General features: G+C 46.0%; 1 protein-coding gene across 19 annotated transcripts in view; it reads left to right on the top strand.

Annotated features, from left to right (window-relative positions):
• KIAA1217 (KIAA1217 ortholog) overlaps positions 1–16,685 on the top strand; it is a 366,098-nt gene extending 349,413 nt beyond the window's left edge. For 11 of the 19 annotated variants that reach the window (XM_055708257.1, XM_055708260.1, XM_055708258.1 and 8 more), the window contains 7 exons: positions 4,325–4,479; positions 5,091–5,237; positions 8,592–8,711; positions 11,889–11,966; positions 12,082–13,770; positions 14,238–14,360; positions 15,066–16,685. In XM_055708257.1, the coding sequence (XP_055564232.1) occupies positions 4,325–4,479; positions 5,091–5,237; positions 8,592–8,711; positions 11,889–11,966; positions 12,082–13,770; positions 14,238–14,360; positions 15,066–15,557 (2,804 nt within the window). In that variant the 3' untranslated portion in view covers positions 15,558–16,685. Of the gene's footprint in view, positions 1–4,324; positions 4,480–5,090; positions 5,238–8,591; positions 8,712–11,888; positions 11,967–12,081; positions 13,771–14,237 lie in introns of all 19 variants that reach the window. The other 8 variants (XR_008731924.1, XR_008731923.1, XM_027799343.2 and 5 more) reach the window with 8 other exon arrangements.
• Positions 16,686–19,791: the final 3,106 nt, after the last annotated feature.

Raw genomic sequence — 19,791 nt, 5'->3', positions numbered from 1 at the left:
AAGAATTTCTTCCTAATATCTAAAGAATTGCTTTTGTTTAGTATGAGGAAGTGAAGGCTGAGGAAGGACAAAGCATCTCTGAATATATTAAAATCTGCTTAAAAAAACAAAAGACTAACTTCCTTTATGTGGGTAGAACAGCAGTAGAAGTTGGCAGTTGCAACCAGGAAGATTCAGGTTAGGTATTAGGGAAAAACCTCATAATGACAAGGAAAGTGAAGCACTGAAGAAAGCTGTATGAGGCAACGATGAGGATGTAAGCTGTCCATTAGTGGAGAGAATGGCTTAGCCTAACATTGATCAAGAATTATATAGGTAGAGCTACTTTGTGGGAGCAGGATGATGGGGTATCCTTCCAGTGGTATCCCTTTCACAATTCTAACATACAAATCCATGCCTAAATTTCTTCAAAGAGGAACAAAGATGCCTCAGCCAAACCTTGCATTTACCTCATTAGCCAAGCATGACTCAGCTGCAAAATTCTTACCCAGCTACTTAAGCAATAGTCCATCTGGCTCAGCAGTCTGTCTGACAGAGGGAATGGGAGATACTGTGTGTGGGCAGCACAGGACCTGGCCACCTTCTGCAGTCTGCTAGTACTCCCCCGGCACCCCTAGTCAGTATTAGAGGGAATATCCCAACCTCTTCCTTTTCATATCCATTATGAACCTTTTATCCAGTAATTCCTCTATACCTGCCTATACCTTTGCATCCCCCCTGCTGTGGCAGCAAGCTCCCCATCTTGTGAAGGGGCTTTCCTTCATCTATTGTAAACTGATCTCATACTGGCTTCACTGAGTTCCCCTTAGTTCTGATGTTCTGCAATTTGGCAAACAGCAGCTCTGCATCCTTGTAATTATGGTTTATAAATCATGAAGGCAGTGGATAAACCTTGATCATATGCTGGAGGTGTCAGCCTGCCCCACAGGCTCCAAACAGCAAACTTGCAGCCTTTCTGGTCCCTCCATCTAGGCCAGCTGCTCTCTCCCCAGGCTAGTTTCAGTTGCCCTTCTCTAACTCCACTGTGTCTTTCTGGAGCTGTGGAGACCAGAGCTGCATGCTGTACTCAAGGTGTTGGCGTGCCAGAGCTGTAAATAGCTGCAAAACAGTGCCCTGGGGCTTGCGTAGATGAATTCATACAGAACCTGAGAGGAGTGTTTTCAGATCTAGCATTTTGTTCCAGGTGCACCTTTAACAACGACAAGTTGTGGCTTGTTGGATGTTTCACAACATACACATTTAATATAAATTCTATTGAACCTTGTAAAATAACTTCAGAATTCTGGCATCGTTCAGTGAGGTTACTGGCTATCAACACAAGTGTAATGTGTGGCATAAATAGAAGAAGTCAGTGAAAATAATTACCATATGGGTGCAGTGAGCTGTGACATCTTAAAAAGTGCAGAGCACAGTAACAGAGAAGTTTTGAAACTCATATAGTTAACTAATCCACTTCTAGAATACAGTTTTGCACAGTGTGTAGCCAGCAGATTTAAGGAGGAATTTGATGAGATTGAGAGTTTGCCTTCTGTTGTGCATAATGAATCCTGTAATAGTAACATAAATAAGGGAACAGCAAAACTTTTCCTTAATAATTGATTAAATATCTCACATGCCGCCCAACTCTTCTGTGATTCAAGATTAAAATTTCACTATCAGTCTGCTGTAGACCAGAAAACAGAGCAACATAAGGAAAGAGACACCACCTACCTACTAATGTAGTACATGACATTTTGGACATAAATTAGCAGAATCTCTGTTGGCTTTGCTGCAGATCCTGTTACCAGAATATGTTGTCTCAGCCATTCTCCACACAGAATCCAATCAAGAAACTCTTTTCTTTTCTCCCTGCAAAGCACAAGCCAGAGTAAAATTGCACACTTTACACAGTTCTTTAAAACTCATCTTCGTGATCAAGATTGTTCAGTGAAAAATGTGGGGGGTGTCTCTAGCATGTGTCTTAGAAATTGGGCTACTTCGTCTCTCTTTGCCTTTGTATGTGAGATGCCCTGATTTTAGCAAGTGCTGAGTGATCAGTATCTTCCATTAAAGACAGTTTGCTTATCTGACTACAAAGGCTGCCTCAAGGCAGGCATTATTTTTTTGAGATCTTTTTAAGACCTGTTGGATTTTTTTGGTGCAAGTAGAAATTTGTATGGTGTGAGAAATTAATTCCAGTCTGTCTGTGTCTGTTAAAGAATGCTTCGGTTCAGGGAAACAGCTGGCGATGAACAGCTCCCATTTTGTTCACAGAAGTGCTGAGCACTTTGGCACCAAAGGTACCAGCTCCTGCTGGTAGAAGTACCTCAGATGTCACTAAAACCGAGTAGTGTGTATTAACCAAAGTGGTCTAATGTAAAGTGCATCTGGAAAGTCACTCTTCTTGCAGTCCTGCAAGTGCCAGATAACCAGGGAGGGAGATAATACAACAGAGCATTTCTTTAAGCTTAAGCAGCTTCAAAGAACATTTGAACTAAGAAGGGAACAAAGGTGAGGCCGGGTCAGACAAGAGCTCCATCCAGCCCCAGGGGCCAGCCGATGTGTCAGAGGAGCCTGACACAGCCCCAGGAGTGGGCAGTTATGCAATAACTTGCCCAGGGGGAACACTTAGCCCTAAACAGCTGGGTAATCCCAAAAGCAGGAGGTTTTATCTTTCTGGATTATATTTATTCCAGCTCTTTATGTAACACTGAGTAGCTGCAGAAAGGTCATTCTCTCAGTCTTGAAAACAAGCATTGTAAACACCAGTGTGAAAATGGTGGCTGTTGGCATGTTTGATGCTTAGCCTGTGACCAGAAACACATAGGGACAGGTCATGAGCAGAGCAATGCTGTTTCTGGAAAAAATGCCATCCAGTAGCAGTGGGGAAGAGGAAGTGACAGCTGGAGGGGAAGCATCATGGCAGGGGAATGCCAGTTTGAGAAACTGATCTCTTGGAAGACCCTCCTTGGAAAGCAAGGGCTGGCTTTGCTCAGCTGTTCTATTTGGTATTTGAATCTTCATGGGTTAGCAAAATATATATAGGGCTCTTATGTGATAATTCAAAGGCAAAACTGTGCATTTCTGAAATAGTAGTAAAGTGAAAACACATGCTGCCTTACCTTAGAAAAGGAGCAAGTGCAGCTGCCCCTGCTCTGGGGTGAGAAGACTTACTGAACTACAGAGGTGGCATGTCTAGAGCAGTGTTTACATTTTCCCTCTCAGCCTTTTTTTGAACTATAAGATGGACAAAACTCTTCAGCACCTCTCCTAGCACCTTGCTGGTGACGTGCGGAATTAGACTCTGTCACTCGAAAGTTATAAAGTAGGTATGTTTATTGCACGCAGATGCACGGGGATCGCTCCTCCACAAGCGTGCATGCCTGAAGTGAAAAACCATCTCACATTTATACAATAAAACAAATGAATATTCAATTAACGTCTATACATATTCGTTACCTAAACCCCCGCTTCTTCGTATGTCAATTAGCTTATCAGTCCTTTGCCTGGAATGTGGTGGTCTTGCAGGTTTGTAGGTGATTCATGTTCTTGTGACCATCCGATCTTCTCCAGCAAGGAGACTTAGCACTCCCTCCCTCTAGATAGCACTGGAATATCTCTCATCCTTTTCTCATTCTTTTTTAAAATAGCCCCTTTGTTAGAGGAAGAAGGGCAGGCGTCTCCTCAAAACTGTAGTCATCTCCTCAAAGCTGTGTGCCTATGTGACCAGACACCGCACCCATGACCAGTCACCATACCCACATTCCTGAGCAGACATATACAGTCACAGTTGGTGTCCATTGTCCCCATTTCACACTGTTTTCTCCATATCACTGGCAGTACCTCCCAGGCAGAGCAGAAATGTGTGCTGGTTGCTTCAGGATTGCTGAGAACAATGAGAAGCCTCCAGGTCCAGAGAAGTCTTGCTAGTATGATCCACGTCAGTGGCTGTACTTTCAAAGGATACCACAGGGCACTATCTGTAACCAGGTACCCAGCTGAACCTGCATCTTACAAGCTTCTTTACAAGGGATTGATTTACAAGTGTGTGCTCTGCTATCACACTTAACACAACAAGGGCTGAAACCCAGCCACAGTAGTATGGATGACATGAGTTTTCCTGAAAATTTCTGGGTGACATGAGCCAGTTTCTCTGTACAAGTGCAGCACCGTTTACTTTCATTCAAGGTAGTTCCATCTGAATCCCAGATGGGTTTCTATTAATATCTGTTCAGCAGCAGGACCTCTGAAGACATTTTTTTTCCTTTCCAGTTGAGGCAGGGATGAATAACTTTTTTCCTTTCCTTCACCTATGCTCACTTTGTGCTGCTCTGTTTACTTGCAGAAGAAATTCCTGATGGGGAACAGGATAGTGACAAGCTGACCAAGTCTCCACCTCCTCCACCTCCACGGCGCAGTTACCTGCCAGGATCAGGACTAACCACAACGAGATCAGGAGATGTCATCTATGCAGCCAGAAAAGAGGCTGCTGCTGTCAAGGTTTGATGATTCAGACTCTAGGCAATCAGACTGTTGAGTGGTTGGCACAGAGAAACATTCCCAGGCTTGGGCTGTGTCTGTAAACCACAAAATAAGTTGAGACAGAGCTGTGTCCTGGAAAGCTACTGAAACTGCCTACTGGGAAACACTGCTGTTAGGCCAAATGAACGAGTGAGATTTGATCAGTTCTGTTCACAGGAGTCTTGCTGCTCTTATCTTCTAGCAGTATAGAAGGCAAGTCACAGGCTGCTTTCATTTAGAGTGGTAAGAAGATTAAAAATAAAAAGCATGACTTACACAGATGGGGAAGATCAGCTTGGATTTGAGAGCGTTTTTACAGAACTGTTGCAAATTAGTTTGGGCTTCCTTTCCCTATCTGTTCTGTTCTCTGAAGAAAGTAGAGGGAAGTCCAGGTTAGGAAGCTTTTTAATCTGTGAACATGCTATCACATCAGCAATATTGGTTGCTTTTGAACTGATGATTTAGCAGTCTCCTTAAAAAGGAACACAGAACTTGCAACAGGGGAATTGCATAGTGTTAAATTTTCTGTTTGCTTTGCATCAGGAAGGCTCAACTATATTGTCTGTCTTTGCTTTCTCATCCCCTTGTAGGAATGTAGTGAAGATGCTGGGCAAACAGCGCAGTCCAAAGCCCCTAAAGAGGATCAGGCATTGTCTCGGAGCGCAGGGCATGCTGTAGCATCAGCTGCAAAAGACGAAGAGGAAGAGGAAGGAGACAAAATAATGGCAGAATTACAGGTATGCCTTTTGAGTTTCATGTGAAGACGCTTGTGCCCGATACCACTTTTAGGGCATCAGGACAATTTCCAGCTCAGAACATGATGGAAAGTAGAACTCCCGGTCTCACCAGGTCCCACTTTATTGCACTAGGTGGTACACGTTTTGTAAGCACCACCCAATTTTTGTTAAAGAGGTCTGGAGCTGAGACAGCGATCAAGCAAGCAGTGCTTGCCACTGGAGGCTCTTACACATGTAGATGGGTTAAATAAAGTATCAGTGTGCATCTGGTGGTGTTAGCCCTGGCCTAGCATTTCTCGCTTAGTACCAGACCAGCAAGGTGCTGAGGGTCCATCATTCATGTTAATATTGGTTGGAACAGAGAATATGGAGTCTGCTCCTTGGCGGGGGGCTGGGGGGGTCTTTGCTCACTTGTCCTGTGCTATGGTACAGCGTTTCCTGGAGTGTTTGAACATTGAAACATTTGCTGTTCCCTGCTGTGTAACTGGTACATTACTCTGCCAGTGGCATAGAAATAGTCTTCTCTTGCTAGTCCTTCACTTCATAGCGCATGGGCTGGTTTAGTTCAGTGATGGTGATCCTGCAGTAAAAGCCAAGTATTCCAGCTACCACCAGTGAGCTCCAGCTTCCCGGGGGCTCCCTCTGTCCGTGTTCATGCCCATACAAGGAAAGGAGATATGGATCAACTTAACTGGCCGTAACTTCTGATGCTGGGGTGTTTCAGAGCACTGTCATGACATGAGATGATCCCTGCTGTCCACCTGCCAAAAGGTGGGTTTGGTGCTGCCCAGGGAGCGTTTGCAGCACAGGACGTGTGGATATTAAGCAGTAACTGTTACATGGCATGGGTGCAGGCTGCCCCTTTGCTCGGCTCTCACCCACAAGTGCTTCAGACAGCTGGTTTGCAGGGAGTGAGAGCAGTGGTTGACCCTTATTCCCTGTTTGTGTGCCAGTGCGACAGGAGAGCTGGGGACAGTGAAACTTGTCACATCGTCTCCTGTCTCTAGGAAAGGAACCCAGCTGCCTTGCAACTGGTGACAATGAAGTGGAGGTTAAGGTCTGGAAAAGGGGGCTGAGGGGATCTAAGGGGGAGAAATAGGCATGGTAGCTCAACAGGGAATGAGTGTTTAAATGCTAGTTTTGGGGACAAGCAAGGCTAATTTTAAACCAATACCAAAATAACAGGTGTATTGTGGAAGGTTGACAGAGTACCATGTTTTAGAAAGGGCAGACTGCTTGATACAGGAGTTACAGACTCATTAGTCTGGTATCAGTCACAGGCAGAACAATGGAAAATCAGGGACAGGATTCAATCAGTGAAGAACTAAGGACAGATGTAAACAGTTATGCTGGTAAACACAGCGTAATGGAACACAGATCTGTCAAAGCAAACAACACTCTTTGATCAGGTAACAGGTCTGACTGCTTAAACTGAATTGTATATCTGTAAACATTTTTGTAAATCATTTGATCAAACACTTCGATAAAAATCTGGCACCACAGAGAATACAAAAAAATCCCTCTATCATAGGACAACTGAGAGCTGTCTGGCTCTGGAAGTGCTGCCCTTGATACAAATGTTTATAGTCAGGTCCCGTAGGGATCAGTTACAGGCCCGGTGTCACTCTGTATTTTCATCAATAGCCTGGAAATACATTTTAAATCCCTACTGTTTAAATCAGCTTAATTCAAACGAGTGAAGTATGAAAACAGGGAAATGATAGCAATCACTTAATGGTCATAATACATTTACTGAAATAAGAAGTCCATATGAAGAAAATAAAAATACAGGCCAGATCACAACTTCATGTCTTGGAAGAATCAGGAGTTGCACTAACAAGTTGACAGGAGCTCCCAGGTCAGTGCTGTTGCCACAAAGTTAGTGTCTGCTTTGGGTGTATAGATGTGAGAACAGGGAGTGGTTTTATCTCTGTGTACAGGACCAGTGAGATCAGCACCGGGCTGCTGCACCCATGAGTAAGTTAGCCATGTGTCCCCCATTTGTAAAGGCTGTTAAGAATACGAAGGTTGAGAATAGATTTCAGTACAATGTGGAGATACTTTCATGGGAAATACCTTTTTAAACTAGCAGAAAAAGGCATAATAGTAATCAGCGGCTGTAGCACAAACTGTATTTGGACACTGTTACAGATAATTTGGAGCAAAGGTGATAAATAAACAAATCACCAAGGGAAACAGTGGATTCTTCCTCACTTAAAGTCTGAAGGACTTAATAGGATGCCTTTGTAGATGGCATGCCTAACTCAAAAATGTATCACTGGTCTGGGGAAAGTCCATATCCTGTATTATGAGGAGTGAGACTACTTCTTCGAATAGTTCCATGTCGTCTTAGGTACTCTGGTCTATACACACATACAAATAGGAAAACCAGAAGAAACTCGACACCCTGATTTTTGCACTGGATTTTTTTATTGTTGTTACTTTTCTGATTTTACAGAATATGCAATGCACACGAGGCATACAATATTTAAAGAACAGGCCTGATTCTAACCTGTAATCAGGGCTATTAATTTCATGAGAGTTGCCAGAAATTACATAATTACCCTAATACATGGTATAAGAATATAATCTTGCACGTCATGGTGTGTTTGACTCCTGTAAGCACTCCTCCCTTATTCCTCTGGCTGGCAGATGTCCTGCCTGTACATCTCACTGAAGGCAGACCATGCCAGTAGAGGCCTGCAGAAATTCTGGTGATGCACACTTGCAGCCAGCACTGCACAGTGGTGGCAGTGACAGTTCTTCTCCTCTGGATCTGGGAGCCAGTTGGATAGAGAAACCCAAAGGAAACTGGAAGAGGGTAGCAAGATAAAGGGCTGAAAAGTTGGGGCCGTGCCCTGGGGGGTACACATGGTGGGAGGCCAGTGGTCCACAAGCCCATATGGCAAAGAAAAACACGTCTCCAAGTCTAAAGTTTTAATAACAGTTTGTGTGGAGAGAGGTGGAATTACATAGCTCTCGCCTAACTCTTAGCCACTAGGAAGTAGGTAGTGTCGCAAGCCCAGAGTTTGTCATGGGCTTCCTACTTAAGTTTGCGTAGTTCATAGCATCTCTGTGTGCCTTCATCTCCGCATCTGTAAAAATAGAAATCAAGGTTATCTCCCTGCAAGGAACTTGATCTCAGCGTGATGAGTTAAGAGTGCAGTCTTGGAAGACTGGAGAGGATGTCCTATTTCTCTTAGTCTGATAGTCTAAAATCTCTATTATCTCATGACCATGTATTGTTGAGCTGTGAATGTCAAAACCAAATGCTCTCTTTGTAGTTGGTCATCTCCAGACATTTCTGTGTAAAAGCTCTTGGTCTCCTGATAACCTGCAGTATTTATTTCCTAGGCTTTCCAGAAGTGCTCTTTTATGGATGTAAACTCAAACAGTCATGCTGAACAGTCCAGAAATGATACACATGTTAAAGAAATAAGGCCTGGGACTTTAATGCATCACAAGGAAAAGAAGGTAACAAGTGGCATTTGTAAACATGCCACCCGGTCTTGGCATAACCTTCTTTCCTTCAAAACTAATCTTTTATCTTGTGTCCTGTTCTCTCTAACCCCCACCCACCACTGCCCAGTGGTTTCCTTCCTATTATCTCACTATGGCTCAGAAACACTTATATGGAACGTTTTATCGATCTACATTATGTGTCTTAATCAGCAGTTATACGGTAGTGGCATGAAGTTTTACGATTCTGTGAAATCAAAATTAAGAGGATCCATCAGTTTCTGCCAAAGAGATGCTTGTACTCCTTAGAACATCCTTCCAGTGCTGTTCTGGCAATGGATGGTGAAGCATCTCTCCTAAGCCTTGTTCTTGTCTTGAGAATCAGTGGTTCCTCTCAGTCTCAAGAGCCACTTTAGAGAATTTCTGCTTTAGTTTGTTTTATTTGTTGGTCCCAGAAAAAGTTATTAGATATTCAGAAATCCTATTCAGTTTATTGGAAGAAAGAGTCAAGGTGCATGGGCTGAGTCTGCCCTTATTCTGAAAGTTAATGCTCAAGATTCACTCTTCAGTCACGGGCCTTTGAAGAGGTGCCGTGTGTGGAGTTATAGCCACGTCAAGGGGGGTTCACAGCTGTGTCTGGACTGGAGTTGCCAGCTGAGCTGATTGGCCTTAGTGGGCAGGCAATGTGCAGGGTGAAGAAAAGGACAATCTCCGCCTTTGCAGACCTCTCTTTCCAGTTTAAGAATAACGAATTGAATCATTGCTGGGTTTAGGCGGTCATGCAGGCATGACAACTTGTCAGCCAAGTGCCAGTTTGCAGTGAAGGGGGGGGTGTAGGGGGAAGAAGACAGCTCTTCAGCACAGCATTTCAACTTTGTCATGCGTTTTGCGTGTATATGCAAATTGCACATAGGAGTAATAGCTCCCCAAGGATTTTATAGGAGACGCTGAACTTCAACATCATTTAACAGAGGCAGGGAGAGAAGAAATTGCTTTGCCACGTCCCTGAGGCAGAGAAGAACTCAGCTGCCCTAACCACAGTGAGCTGCATCTGCACAGGGTGCTGCAGCTGTAAAGCACAAGGTGACACCTAGATGGTGGTATCTGATATATTATTAGCGTCAAAATCCATACCCCGCCCCGCAGGTACTGCTGCCAGGTCAGGGCATTGCACGCAAGGACTTGGCTTGGAGTTGCGCAAACAGCAGTTCTGGTCTAAAGCTGCAGACACCTGGCTACAAGTTCATGGGTGTGAGTAAAAGGGAAAAAATGTTTTGTTGTGGAATGTATGACAGCGTTACGGAGGAAAAAAAAAGCGTGACTGTATCTCTATTCATCCTTATTGCTGCTGGTGTCAGAATGAGATTGTATTGTTGCATGGAAAACACTCAAGATGCTGCACGTCCTGCAGCACAAATGTTTCTTTGAAAGGTGCTGCCAAGTAATTGCCATAAACTGCTGTTTATTGGAATAACACAGAGTCCAGGAAATTAAGGCTAATGAGATTTGGTTTTGTCATCTGACTTGACAGAGTGCTTATTGGCTTTAAATATGGAGCCTTGTGGTTGTGATAAACTCACAGAGGAAATGAGTTTTGTTGTGGTTTTATTTTTTAGTAGAAAGGCAGCAGTTCCTAAAATTACGTATATTGTACAATGGCACTATGAGATGTTGCACTGATGGAACGAGAAGAGGAACTTGCTAAAAAAGATACAGAGAAACAGGACCTCGGTGACCGAGTCAGCACATGGACAGGCAACAAGCGCCATTACGTGGCCTGGCCTAATTCTGGGAGGTGTGACATGTAATGGGACTGGGAGGCGCTTACCACTTAGCGAGTCTGGGCCTGAGCTGATCACAGGCCCTGGTGTTTTGTTCTTACACTCAGCACGAAGTGCAGACAGTGTCAGCCTGCCCACTGATGCCTCACTGGCGGTGGCCGGTTTGCATGATAGCTCCTCCTTATTTAGAAATATGGGGGGTGTCAGGGTGCCTGTGGGGCAGCCTTCTTACTGCCCGTACACCTTAGCAGAGACGAACTGGGAATCTTGTCCATCACTGACTTTCTCACTCCAGTGTTTTGATTGTGTACAAAGTTTTCCTGTGTAAAATCCTCAGACAGTATGTAAGAGAACATCACAAGATGTAGAAACTACACCTTGTGAACCTCTGTATGCCTGACGATTACTGACCTGTGGATTACTGTTCTGAGCTGGGAGAGCAAGTCTCCTGGCTGGTCTTGATGCTCATAGAGGTATAATCTGGCCTTCTGGTGCGCTAGGAGTCAGCTTGTAGTCTCAAGCAATATCAGCAGTAATGCTTTTGGCTCACTGCCTTCATGCGCTCGAGGCCAGATTTATTTCCTTCTTGGTGAGCCATCTTTTGACTGTAGATTTCTTTCTTGCTCGTTCATAGGCATGGTGTCTCTTCAGGTCATTCCCTCACCCTGAAGATTGGTGTTTATCCTAAGCTGTCACTAGCACTTAACAAACCAAGCCTGGTATTATGAAACAGTATCTCCAGGGGACCTCATTTGAAAATGAAGAAAAAAGTCCCCTTAAATTTGCATTGTTGGGAATATACAATTTTTGAGCTAGTGGAAGACCTCTCTGTGTGATGTTTGCAATTGCTTCTATAAATGAATGTAGCTCAGTGTTTCATTCTGCACTTCCACGGTTGCTGCAGGGTGCCGCTGGTAATTTCGAAGGAATATTTTTAAGCTGCAGCAAGGATTTAGAAATGCTCAGGCTGTGATGATATTAACTGTGATGGAGCAGCGCTGCTCAGGTGTGAGCAACATTAGAAGCAGCAATATGTTGTGACTTGAAAATCAGCGTTTACGGGTACAAAACTTCCTTTCAGGGCTAGCCAGCCTCTTGCATTTGGCTCTCTGGTGAGCTAGTGAGCCGTAGTGCCCTGCTGTCAGCCCTTCCACATCAGGCTCCCTTTGATGTGGCCCAGCAGAACTTACTCAAATACCATGAATCTTTACAACTTCAATCTTATACAAACTAGGGTTTGGGTTTTCTTAGCTGGAAAGTGAACGGGTCAAGGTAGCACTGCATTGGAAATAAGGTAATGAGTGTGCTTTTGCATATTCTGGAGGCCTTGTTAAAACAGGAGCCCTGGGTAACAACCCATGCTGGCCACATGCATAGCACAGAGCAGTAACATCATGCACTGTTCTGCCAGAATTTGGAATTTTGCCCCGAAGAAAGACAGGAATCAGATGACAACCTCAGACATGCCTCGGCAGCAGTAAACAGAGTGGTGAGTTCACAAGGTCTGCACTTCCCCTGAGAATATGGTGATTAATTTGGGGAAAAAACCCGTCCTGTAAAGGTAACAGCCCTGAATAACTAAGTAATCCGACTTTCCCCCTTAGGTGTATGGGGCTACAACAGGATCTCCCACAGATAGTGACCATCCTAAAGAGAAGAGGGAAGGGAAAACTGAAGAGGAATTGGGTTCTGATTCATCCAGCACAGCTGACAGTAAAATTGGCTTTTCAATGAATGACAGTCCTACATGTAGCAAGGGTTTGTTTGTAGACAGTAGAGACTATTCTAAGGAAAACCTTCAGAATATGACCAGAAACCTGTCTGGTGTGAGTTTGCCAGAGGATGACAAACGAAGAGGGGCTCAAGATATTTTAGGATCTCATTTTCCAGCTGTTGAAACTGGAAAACAAAAGCCAAACTATAGACTATCGCGAGATGCACACCAGGGCCTGCCGCCCGGTGAAGCCTTGCAGAGCACAGGCAAGCATATTCCCGTCAGCAGCGTTGCCCCTCTCATGAGGCACACGCAGGAGGCTGTGGGGCCTCAACCTTCCTTGCAGGAGCAAGAAGCTTCTGCAGTCAACTACAATCAGGTTGTGCTAAGACCCAAAGTGTCCAGAAGTAACGGTGTGAACAGCATGGAAGAGATGGACTCTCCTGCTAGCTCTCCAAGTGAGGACAACTCACCCACAGAAAACATCGCCTTCATGATTACTAAAACAGCTGTCCAGGTCCTCTCGAGTGGGGAAGTTCACGATATAGTCAGCCGGAAAGGCGGAGATGTGCAAACGGTGAACATTGACGCGAGGAAGGATGTGGCGTTGGAGAAGGGTATCCCAGAAAATGCAGACAGCGAAGAGCCAGTGGTGTGTTTGGACAAAAAACCCGTCATCATCATTTTTGATGAACCGATGGATATTAGGTCAGCATATAAACGACTTTCTACAATTTTTGAGGAATGTGATGAGGAACTGGAGAAAATGATGACAGATGAAAAGATAGAAGAGGAAGAGGAGGAGGAAGAAAATGAAGCACATGAGATCTCTGAGAGCCAGAAGGAAAAGCCACCAGTAGTTAGTGACAGCAAAGCAATCACAGAGTATTCAGCAGCTCACAGTCTCAACGAGCAGTACGTATTTAACCTTCAGTCTTCCTCTGACTCTGCAGAAACCAGACCTCCTGCAGAGGAGGAAAGCGCAAAGGCAAATTTTAACAAATACCGTCAGATCTATGGGCTAAACACAGAAACAAACTTGGACTCTGCCGATCAGTTTGGAAGCAGGCAGGATTCTAAGAAAAAATTCAAGTTCAAATTCCCTAAAAAGCAGCTGGCTGCTCTGACGCAGGCGATACGGACAGGAACCAAGACTGGGAAGAAGACGTTGCAGGTTGTGGTCTATGAAGAAGAGGAGGAAGATGGGGCCCTGAAGCAGCACAAGGAAGCAAAGAGATTTGAAATCAGTAGGTCTCAGCCCGAGGACAGTGACAAGAGTCCTTCTGGGAAGCAAGAGGGGCCACCTGGAGCTGCAGTGTCCCTGTCTAGGACCGATGAAATTCGACAGAGTACATACCGAACGCTAGACAGCCTTGAGCAAACTATAAAGCAGTTGGAAAACACCATCAGTGAAATGAGTCCAAAATCTATCCCTGAAAACACATACAGCTCTGAGGGAAGCACTGTCCCCTCCTCTGCCCAGATAGTACCAGAGACCCCACCCCGAGAGCTTGTAGTGCTGGATGAGAGCCTTGCTGGTGTAGAGCCCCCTCCGTCAATCCCAGCCACTTCACGTAAGGTACCTTAGTCCGAGAAATCAAACCTCCAGCCGCTTTCTAAAACCTGCAATAATCACCATTAAACAAGAGGGTCTTGTGATTTGTTTGCTTCCTTTCAGGTGGCTTGTTTGGGCTCCCCACAAGGTGTCTAACAGCTAATAGACCATTGGGGGGGGTTTGTTTCGTTTTTTTAATCTTTGCTGCTGATTGGTGATGGGCAAATGCAGGGGAGCTGGGTCGAATAATCTGCTGTGTGAGATGACAAGCGTCACTGACATGAAATCCAGGCTGATCAGTAGCTGAGCGGTTTTCTCCATTTGGTTCTGGAAATTAACACCTGCGGTGTGAAGCTCCTGAACTTTCCCTGCATGTAGTACTGTGGCTTTTTTTTTTGGCGCATGGTGTGCACTCTCCTCTTCAAGCACACCGGTACTGACCATGCCCTCCCCTTGTCTCCCCCCCCCCGCCCCTCCACTCATTTCCACAGGGCTCCAGCGCTGCCTCCCAGACAAGCCGGATGCCAGTCCCCATGGCTTCAAAAACTAGACAAGGAAGCACGGAGAAAGCAGGCAAACAGCACAAGCTGCAGGATCCGCGCCAGTACAGACAGGTAGTTTTACCCTAAACCCGGTGTTTGGATGGACATTTCGTGTTGTTTGTTTATTTAAAAACTCCAGTAACTGACTGAGATTATACCAAATAACGGATGCCTGACTTTCGAGTGAGGTCTAACTGGACGTCCTGGATCCTGGGGGCATGACAGTATCATCTACTGATCTTTTTCACCATGCTTGTGCATGCATGTCTGCAATAAAACACCTGCTGCTCTTTTTTTTTTTTTTTTAACCGTGGTATTCAGCTGTAATTTTAATGTTGACTACATTAATGTTTTACTTTCCCTTCGGTAAATGTGGCGGTTCCTTAGGAGAGCTGGGAACGCTTCTGTTCAGAGAGTCTTTACAGGAAGCCTTGGACACTAACCTGTTGGTGTAATGGGTGGCAGTAGATGCACGCTAACTCGCCGGCCAGACACGTCTATTCACACGTTAATAACCCAGAAGCATGGCCAATGTAGTGACTGGTCTGTAACCCCTAGATTGCACCTTCTCACAGGAGCTGCGTTGGCTTTCTCGCTTTTATGCGCTCTCGGTTGGGCACTCTGGGTTTTCTACCAGGTCCAGTCCACAGCTGCAAGACTCAGCTCAGGCCTCCAACTCTTAGTTCTTACTCTCGGTAGGGCTGTTTTCCCAGGTCCTGTTGGTTTATCGTGTTACTGGCTTTCTGACAAACTGTCTCCTGCCATCTTTATTTGCAGGCTAATGGAAGTGCTAAGAAAGCTGGTGGGGACTATAAGGCTACTTCCCCTACCCTACCTGCTTCTAAGATCCCAGCCTTTTCTCCCACTTCTGGGAAAAGCAGCTCAGCACCTGCTTCTAGCGGTGACAGCTCTAACCCTCTAAATCCACCTACTAAAACCTCCATTCCTTCCTCTAACCTCGGTCCTCAGACAGGTCGCATAACTTACTCTACCTCCCTCATCCCCTCTGTCTCTAACGGCTCCTCCAAGTTTCAGAGCCCCACTTACCCAGGGAAAGGTCACCATCTCTCATTCTCACTACAGACTCAAAACGGCCGGCCACCCCCTCCTTCCTCCTCTACCTCTCCCCCCTCCTCTACCTCTCCCACTTCACTGAACCAAGGTATGAAGAGCATCAGGACAATCCACACACCTAGCTTCACCAGCTACAAGGCGCAGAACGGAAATGCGGGCAAGTCCACCCCATCCACAGCCAAGGAGCCATCCTAAAGGCTAAGCACAGCGCACGTGCGAGTTCACCAAGGCTTTCTGTTCATTTCCAAAGAATCCGCAGCCAATGTTTTAACCGGGGAGTGTAACCGTTTTGCTGTATTGCGGGAGGCTTAATACTAATCATGTGCTAAATACTGAATTACTACACTAGACTAGAGTGAAGCTTTTTGGAAAACTCTTGTTGCTGTTGTAATGATAAAAGAGCGTTTTCTTCCTATAGGCAGCACCTCTTAACGAAAAAGTGTGAAGGTGTGTGAGTGAACTTGACTGCGTGTGCACGGCAGTGTACTGAGCGTGGGAAGATGTATGGTTAAAAATTTAGTAAGTTGTTTTGTATAAAGCTATTTTTCATTATGGGGACTAGAAGTGAACAGAGATATACTAAAGTGTGATTATACACAACTGTAAAACTGAAACTAAAATATTTTTCTTTTATTTTGGTGTTATTTAGCTTTGTTACAGATTTCTATTTTTGTCAACAAATGTCATGGTTCCTTTCGAGATCTTTTTGCCAAAACATTTTGATACTATTGTAATGTACATTTGAAAGTAGTATGCTGGACAGTAAACCTCTGCACAAGAAACAGAATAAGACTGGTCTTAGTGTGTATGAGGCAACTCAACCTATTGCACTGCCATTCAGATTATATTTAAGAATTTGCCAGCCAAGAAAAAGAAATAATAAATTGTTTTACACATATAGGTAGTTGCTGATTACTTTTTTTCCTAGCTAAATCCACCCTTTTTCCTTCAGTTTTATTTTAGTGAAACCTGGTAGCCCATTAATGTATTGCATTGTGGATTTTAAAATGTACACTTCAGTACTGCTCTGTATACTGGCAAACTTTTGTACATACCTATAAATATCTATAAATAAATAAATACTGTATGTGGCTGGGCACATAGAGTAGTTTTACCACACCAAAGTTAATTTTTATGCATGCTTACAAAGATATATGGGAAGGGGTTGAAAAAGATCGGTATCAGTCAAATAGGAAAAAAAGCAAGAAGCTTGCATAGCTCATGGTTTTGTAAATAAATCTATTTGTATAACACCGTAATGTAACATACAGAACTATGATAAGCAAAGATCTTCACAAAAATAAAGGGCTGCATGCTTATGTATTTGTATTTCGTCACTAATAACTTTTATAATGGATTCAGTTAGCTGTTAAGCTGTTTGCCTGAGAGCATTAAACCATCAGGAAAAAAACCGACTTTATTTTCTCCAGATTAAAAGCATATCTAAGTATTAATTTTAAAATGGGGTCTTTCATATTTACCCGGACAAAAGCTAATTGCTGAAACTACAGGTTAGAAAACTAGCAAGACAAAAACCCAAACACCCAACCTTTGGCTGACTGACTGAGGTATCATCTCTTCCACCTTTAAATATTCTTTGTTCTATTCCTCCCTATGAAACAGTTCCTTTGCAGGACCATTCGAAGGCTGAGCCCTCAGATGGTGCATTCCTTGCAGCAGGAGTAATTAAAGAATGTAAATGTTAACTCATACCTCATAAGCAGGACGTAGAGACTAGTTCCAGCAGGATCATGCCGAGCGCCATCCCTGCCACTGGCACAGCAGGCAAGGGCCCCAGGCGTGTGCAGAACACGGGGGCTTCAGCGGCGGGCTGCGAGCTGAGCCCGGGACAAGCTGGGGGGCTCCCAAAGCGTAAGGTGCAGTTCAGAGCGCTCGTGCTGAACCGCTGGAGTGAAGCCAGTTCCCTTCCAGCCGGTGCAGAAAAGAGGTGGCTCCGAAGCCTGGTCTGGGAGCAGCTGATTTAGGTAGGAAGAACCTGTCAAAAACTTCTCTCACACTGCACAGCCTGCACCACGCACTTCCCCAGGGCGTGTTCTGCTTCCCCAGGTGCCGAGTACATTACTCCCTTGCTCTCAAGGTAACAAGCCTGATCCGGTGCCGCATCTCGTTACCAGGCAGGGCTATCGCATGTCCCCACACAGGCTGCAGAGAGCACCAGGAGGCTGGGTGCCGTGCTCCTGCTCCATGGCGCACAGCAAAGTAAGCTCAAGCTGGTGGATGGACATACGAGGTTTTGTTCATAAACTGTCAGACCGACATCCCCCAGGGATCTGATCCTTACCGAAAAACAGCAGCTCGCCATACCTGATCCTCTCCAGCTCCACGCGAGCTGTGCCCCACGGCGCGGCCAGGCAGGGTCCCTGACGGCAGACCTCGGCCCTGGCCCTGGCCCTCCTCCCCCTGCAGCGCTGCAGCACGCACCCCGGGGCAGCGGCTCGGCACTGCTCCTGCTGCCGCTTCTGACGGCCTCCTCAAAGAGGTTACAGCAGCACGTTCTCTGCAGCTGTGTGGATTTAAACACTGACAGCAGTTGTATAAATAACCAACCATCCCCGCTCCGTCCCTGGGCACGCAGGGGGCAGAAAGGCAGTGCTGTACACGACAGGCAATTCTTGTCTGCGGTGGTGAACGGGTAGACCGGGGCGCGAACACAACACCCACCTGTGGCCCCAGCTACACGCCCTCCCAGCAGCCACCAAGTCCTGCGCCCCTCCGTGTGGCATCCTCAGTGCTGGCGTGTGGCACCCACCAGGACCCCAGCCACAGGCTCAGACAGCACCTTCCCCTGCGCAGGCACCGCTGCTGGCACCGTGTCGAGTCAGGTGGCACTCATCCCCTCCACGTCCTGCTTGTACAGCGACGGAGCTGCTGGACTTCACGGGCACAGAAGGGCTGCGTGTAGGCTGCAGCTCAGCACCAGGTGTGCTTTTCAACACTGGGCAGAGTGTTCAGAAAAAAAAAATCAAGTCTGTAAATAAATCCCTTAACCACAGAAGGAAACGGCACAGTCTAGGGATTAAAATGTGACATTTCTCACTGCAAACCAGTTATGAGGAGGCAGTTCTGGTGGAGGTGACAGCAGCCCAAGCTGGGGACAAGAGCCACTGGGCAGCACCCGCAGCAGCACGGGACTTGGTGCTAACAGAGCAGCCCTCAGCCCCCAGCTGGCAAGGGGCCACCTGCGCTCTCCACATCAGCCTGTGTTCAAACAGGGGACCTGCAGAAAAGCCACCCACCCTCCTCACTGTCCCCAGGGTGCTCCGGCCCAGGCAATTCCAGATCAAGCTCTCACCAGCTCTTGGGCAGTTTAAAAGACAACAGCGGCTCTTCAGCAAGGGAGAACCCAGGAGGGCAGCACTCCCCCAGGGTACCAGGCCTGCTACCTGCTGCGCCTGCAGCCAAGTCTATTTGGCGAGCGGCCATCAAGTCTCTTTAGGTTGCAGTGACCCCAGGGGTTCACGTGTGATGGGACCTCGCTGCTCCAAAAACTTAGTGAAGCAGCTCACCAGTCCCCTTCCAGGGGGAAGGAGCTGGGAGGTGAGCAGGACCTTCCTGCTGCCTGTTGTAGTCTGAGCCAGCACTGGACTTCATAGCAGGGCAAGTGCCATCCCTCTGTGCCAGCTGACCCCAACTATGGGCACTACAGCAAAAATGCAGCAACACGCACCCAGCGCCTGAGCTGGGCAGGCCACAGTTCTGGGAAGGCGAAAGAGGATGCACAGAGCAGGGAAGAGGAGGTATGTGCAGGACATTTCTGCCTACCAACATCCAGAGCCAAAATCCATCTGATCCCCACTAAGAGGCAGCTCTTCCTGCGCGCTTAAAAACTTACAGGTTTGGTAACAGATTATTAAGGCAGATTTTTACGGTCTCATGACTGTGAGCCACAGGTCTGTGCACCGCTTGCGGCAGGTCTGGTTTAAGTCATCCCTCTCCCAGCCACGCATCAGCCTACACCCTTTGCACAGGCTGGCACAATCGCTTGGTCGCTGTCTAAATGGGGACAGCGTAATGACCTGGCTTTGAAAACAAGAGCACAGCTTCTTGTAGCAGATGAGGCTACATTTCAAACGCTTTTGTCCTGCCTAGACAAAGCAGAGAGAGATTCTTCTCTGATGCTGCAGACAGGAAGAGACCCTTATGTGCAGCTCAGCAAAGGATTTTCCTTCAGCTCTGCAACAGCACAAAGGAAGTTAAGAAACCGTCTGGATGGTGGCCGTGACTTAATTCCACATTTTCAGTGCTGTGAATGATACTAATGGGGACCATAACAAGCCCTTTAAAGTCTTAAAAAGCAGTCACACAGCTCATCTTCCAGCTACCAAATTCCAGAAAAGTGATTTCAAACTAAACCACCGATCCCCACTGAAACGGGAACTGCTGTTTGGAACCATTAAAAAACCGGGAC

Source organism: Falco cherrug, chromosome 4, assembly GCF_023634085.1.
Source record: "Falco cherrug isolate bFalChe1 chromosome 4, bFalChe1.pri, whole genome shotgun sequence".
Lineage (NCBI taxonomy): Eukaryota > Metazoa > Chordata > Aves > Falconiformes > Falconidae > Falco > Falco cherrug.
This window is presented reverse-complemented; position numbering and strand designations above follow the sequence as displayed.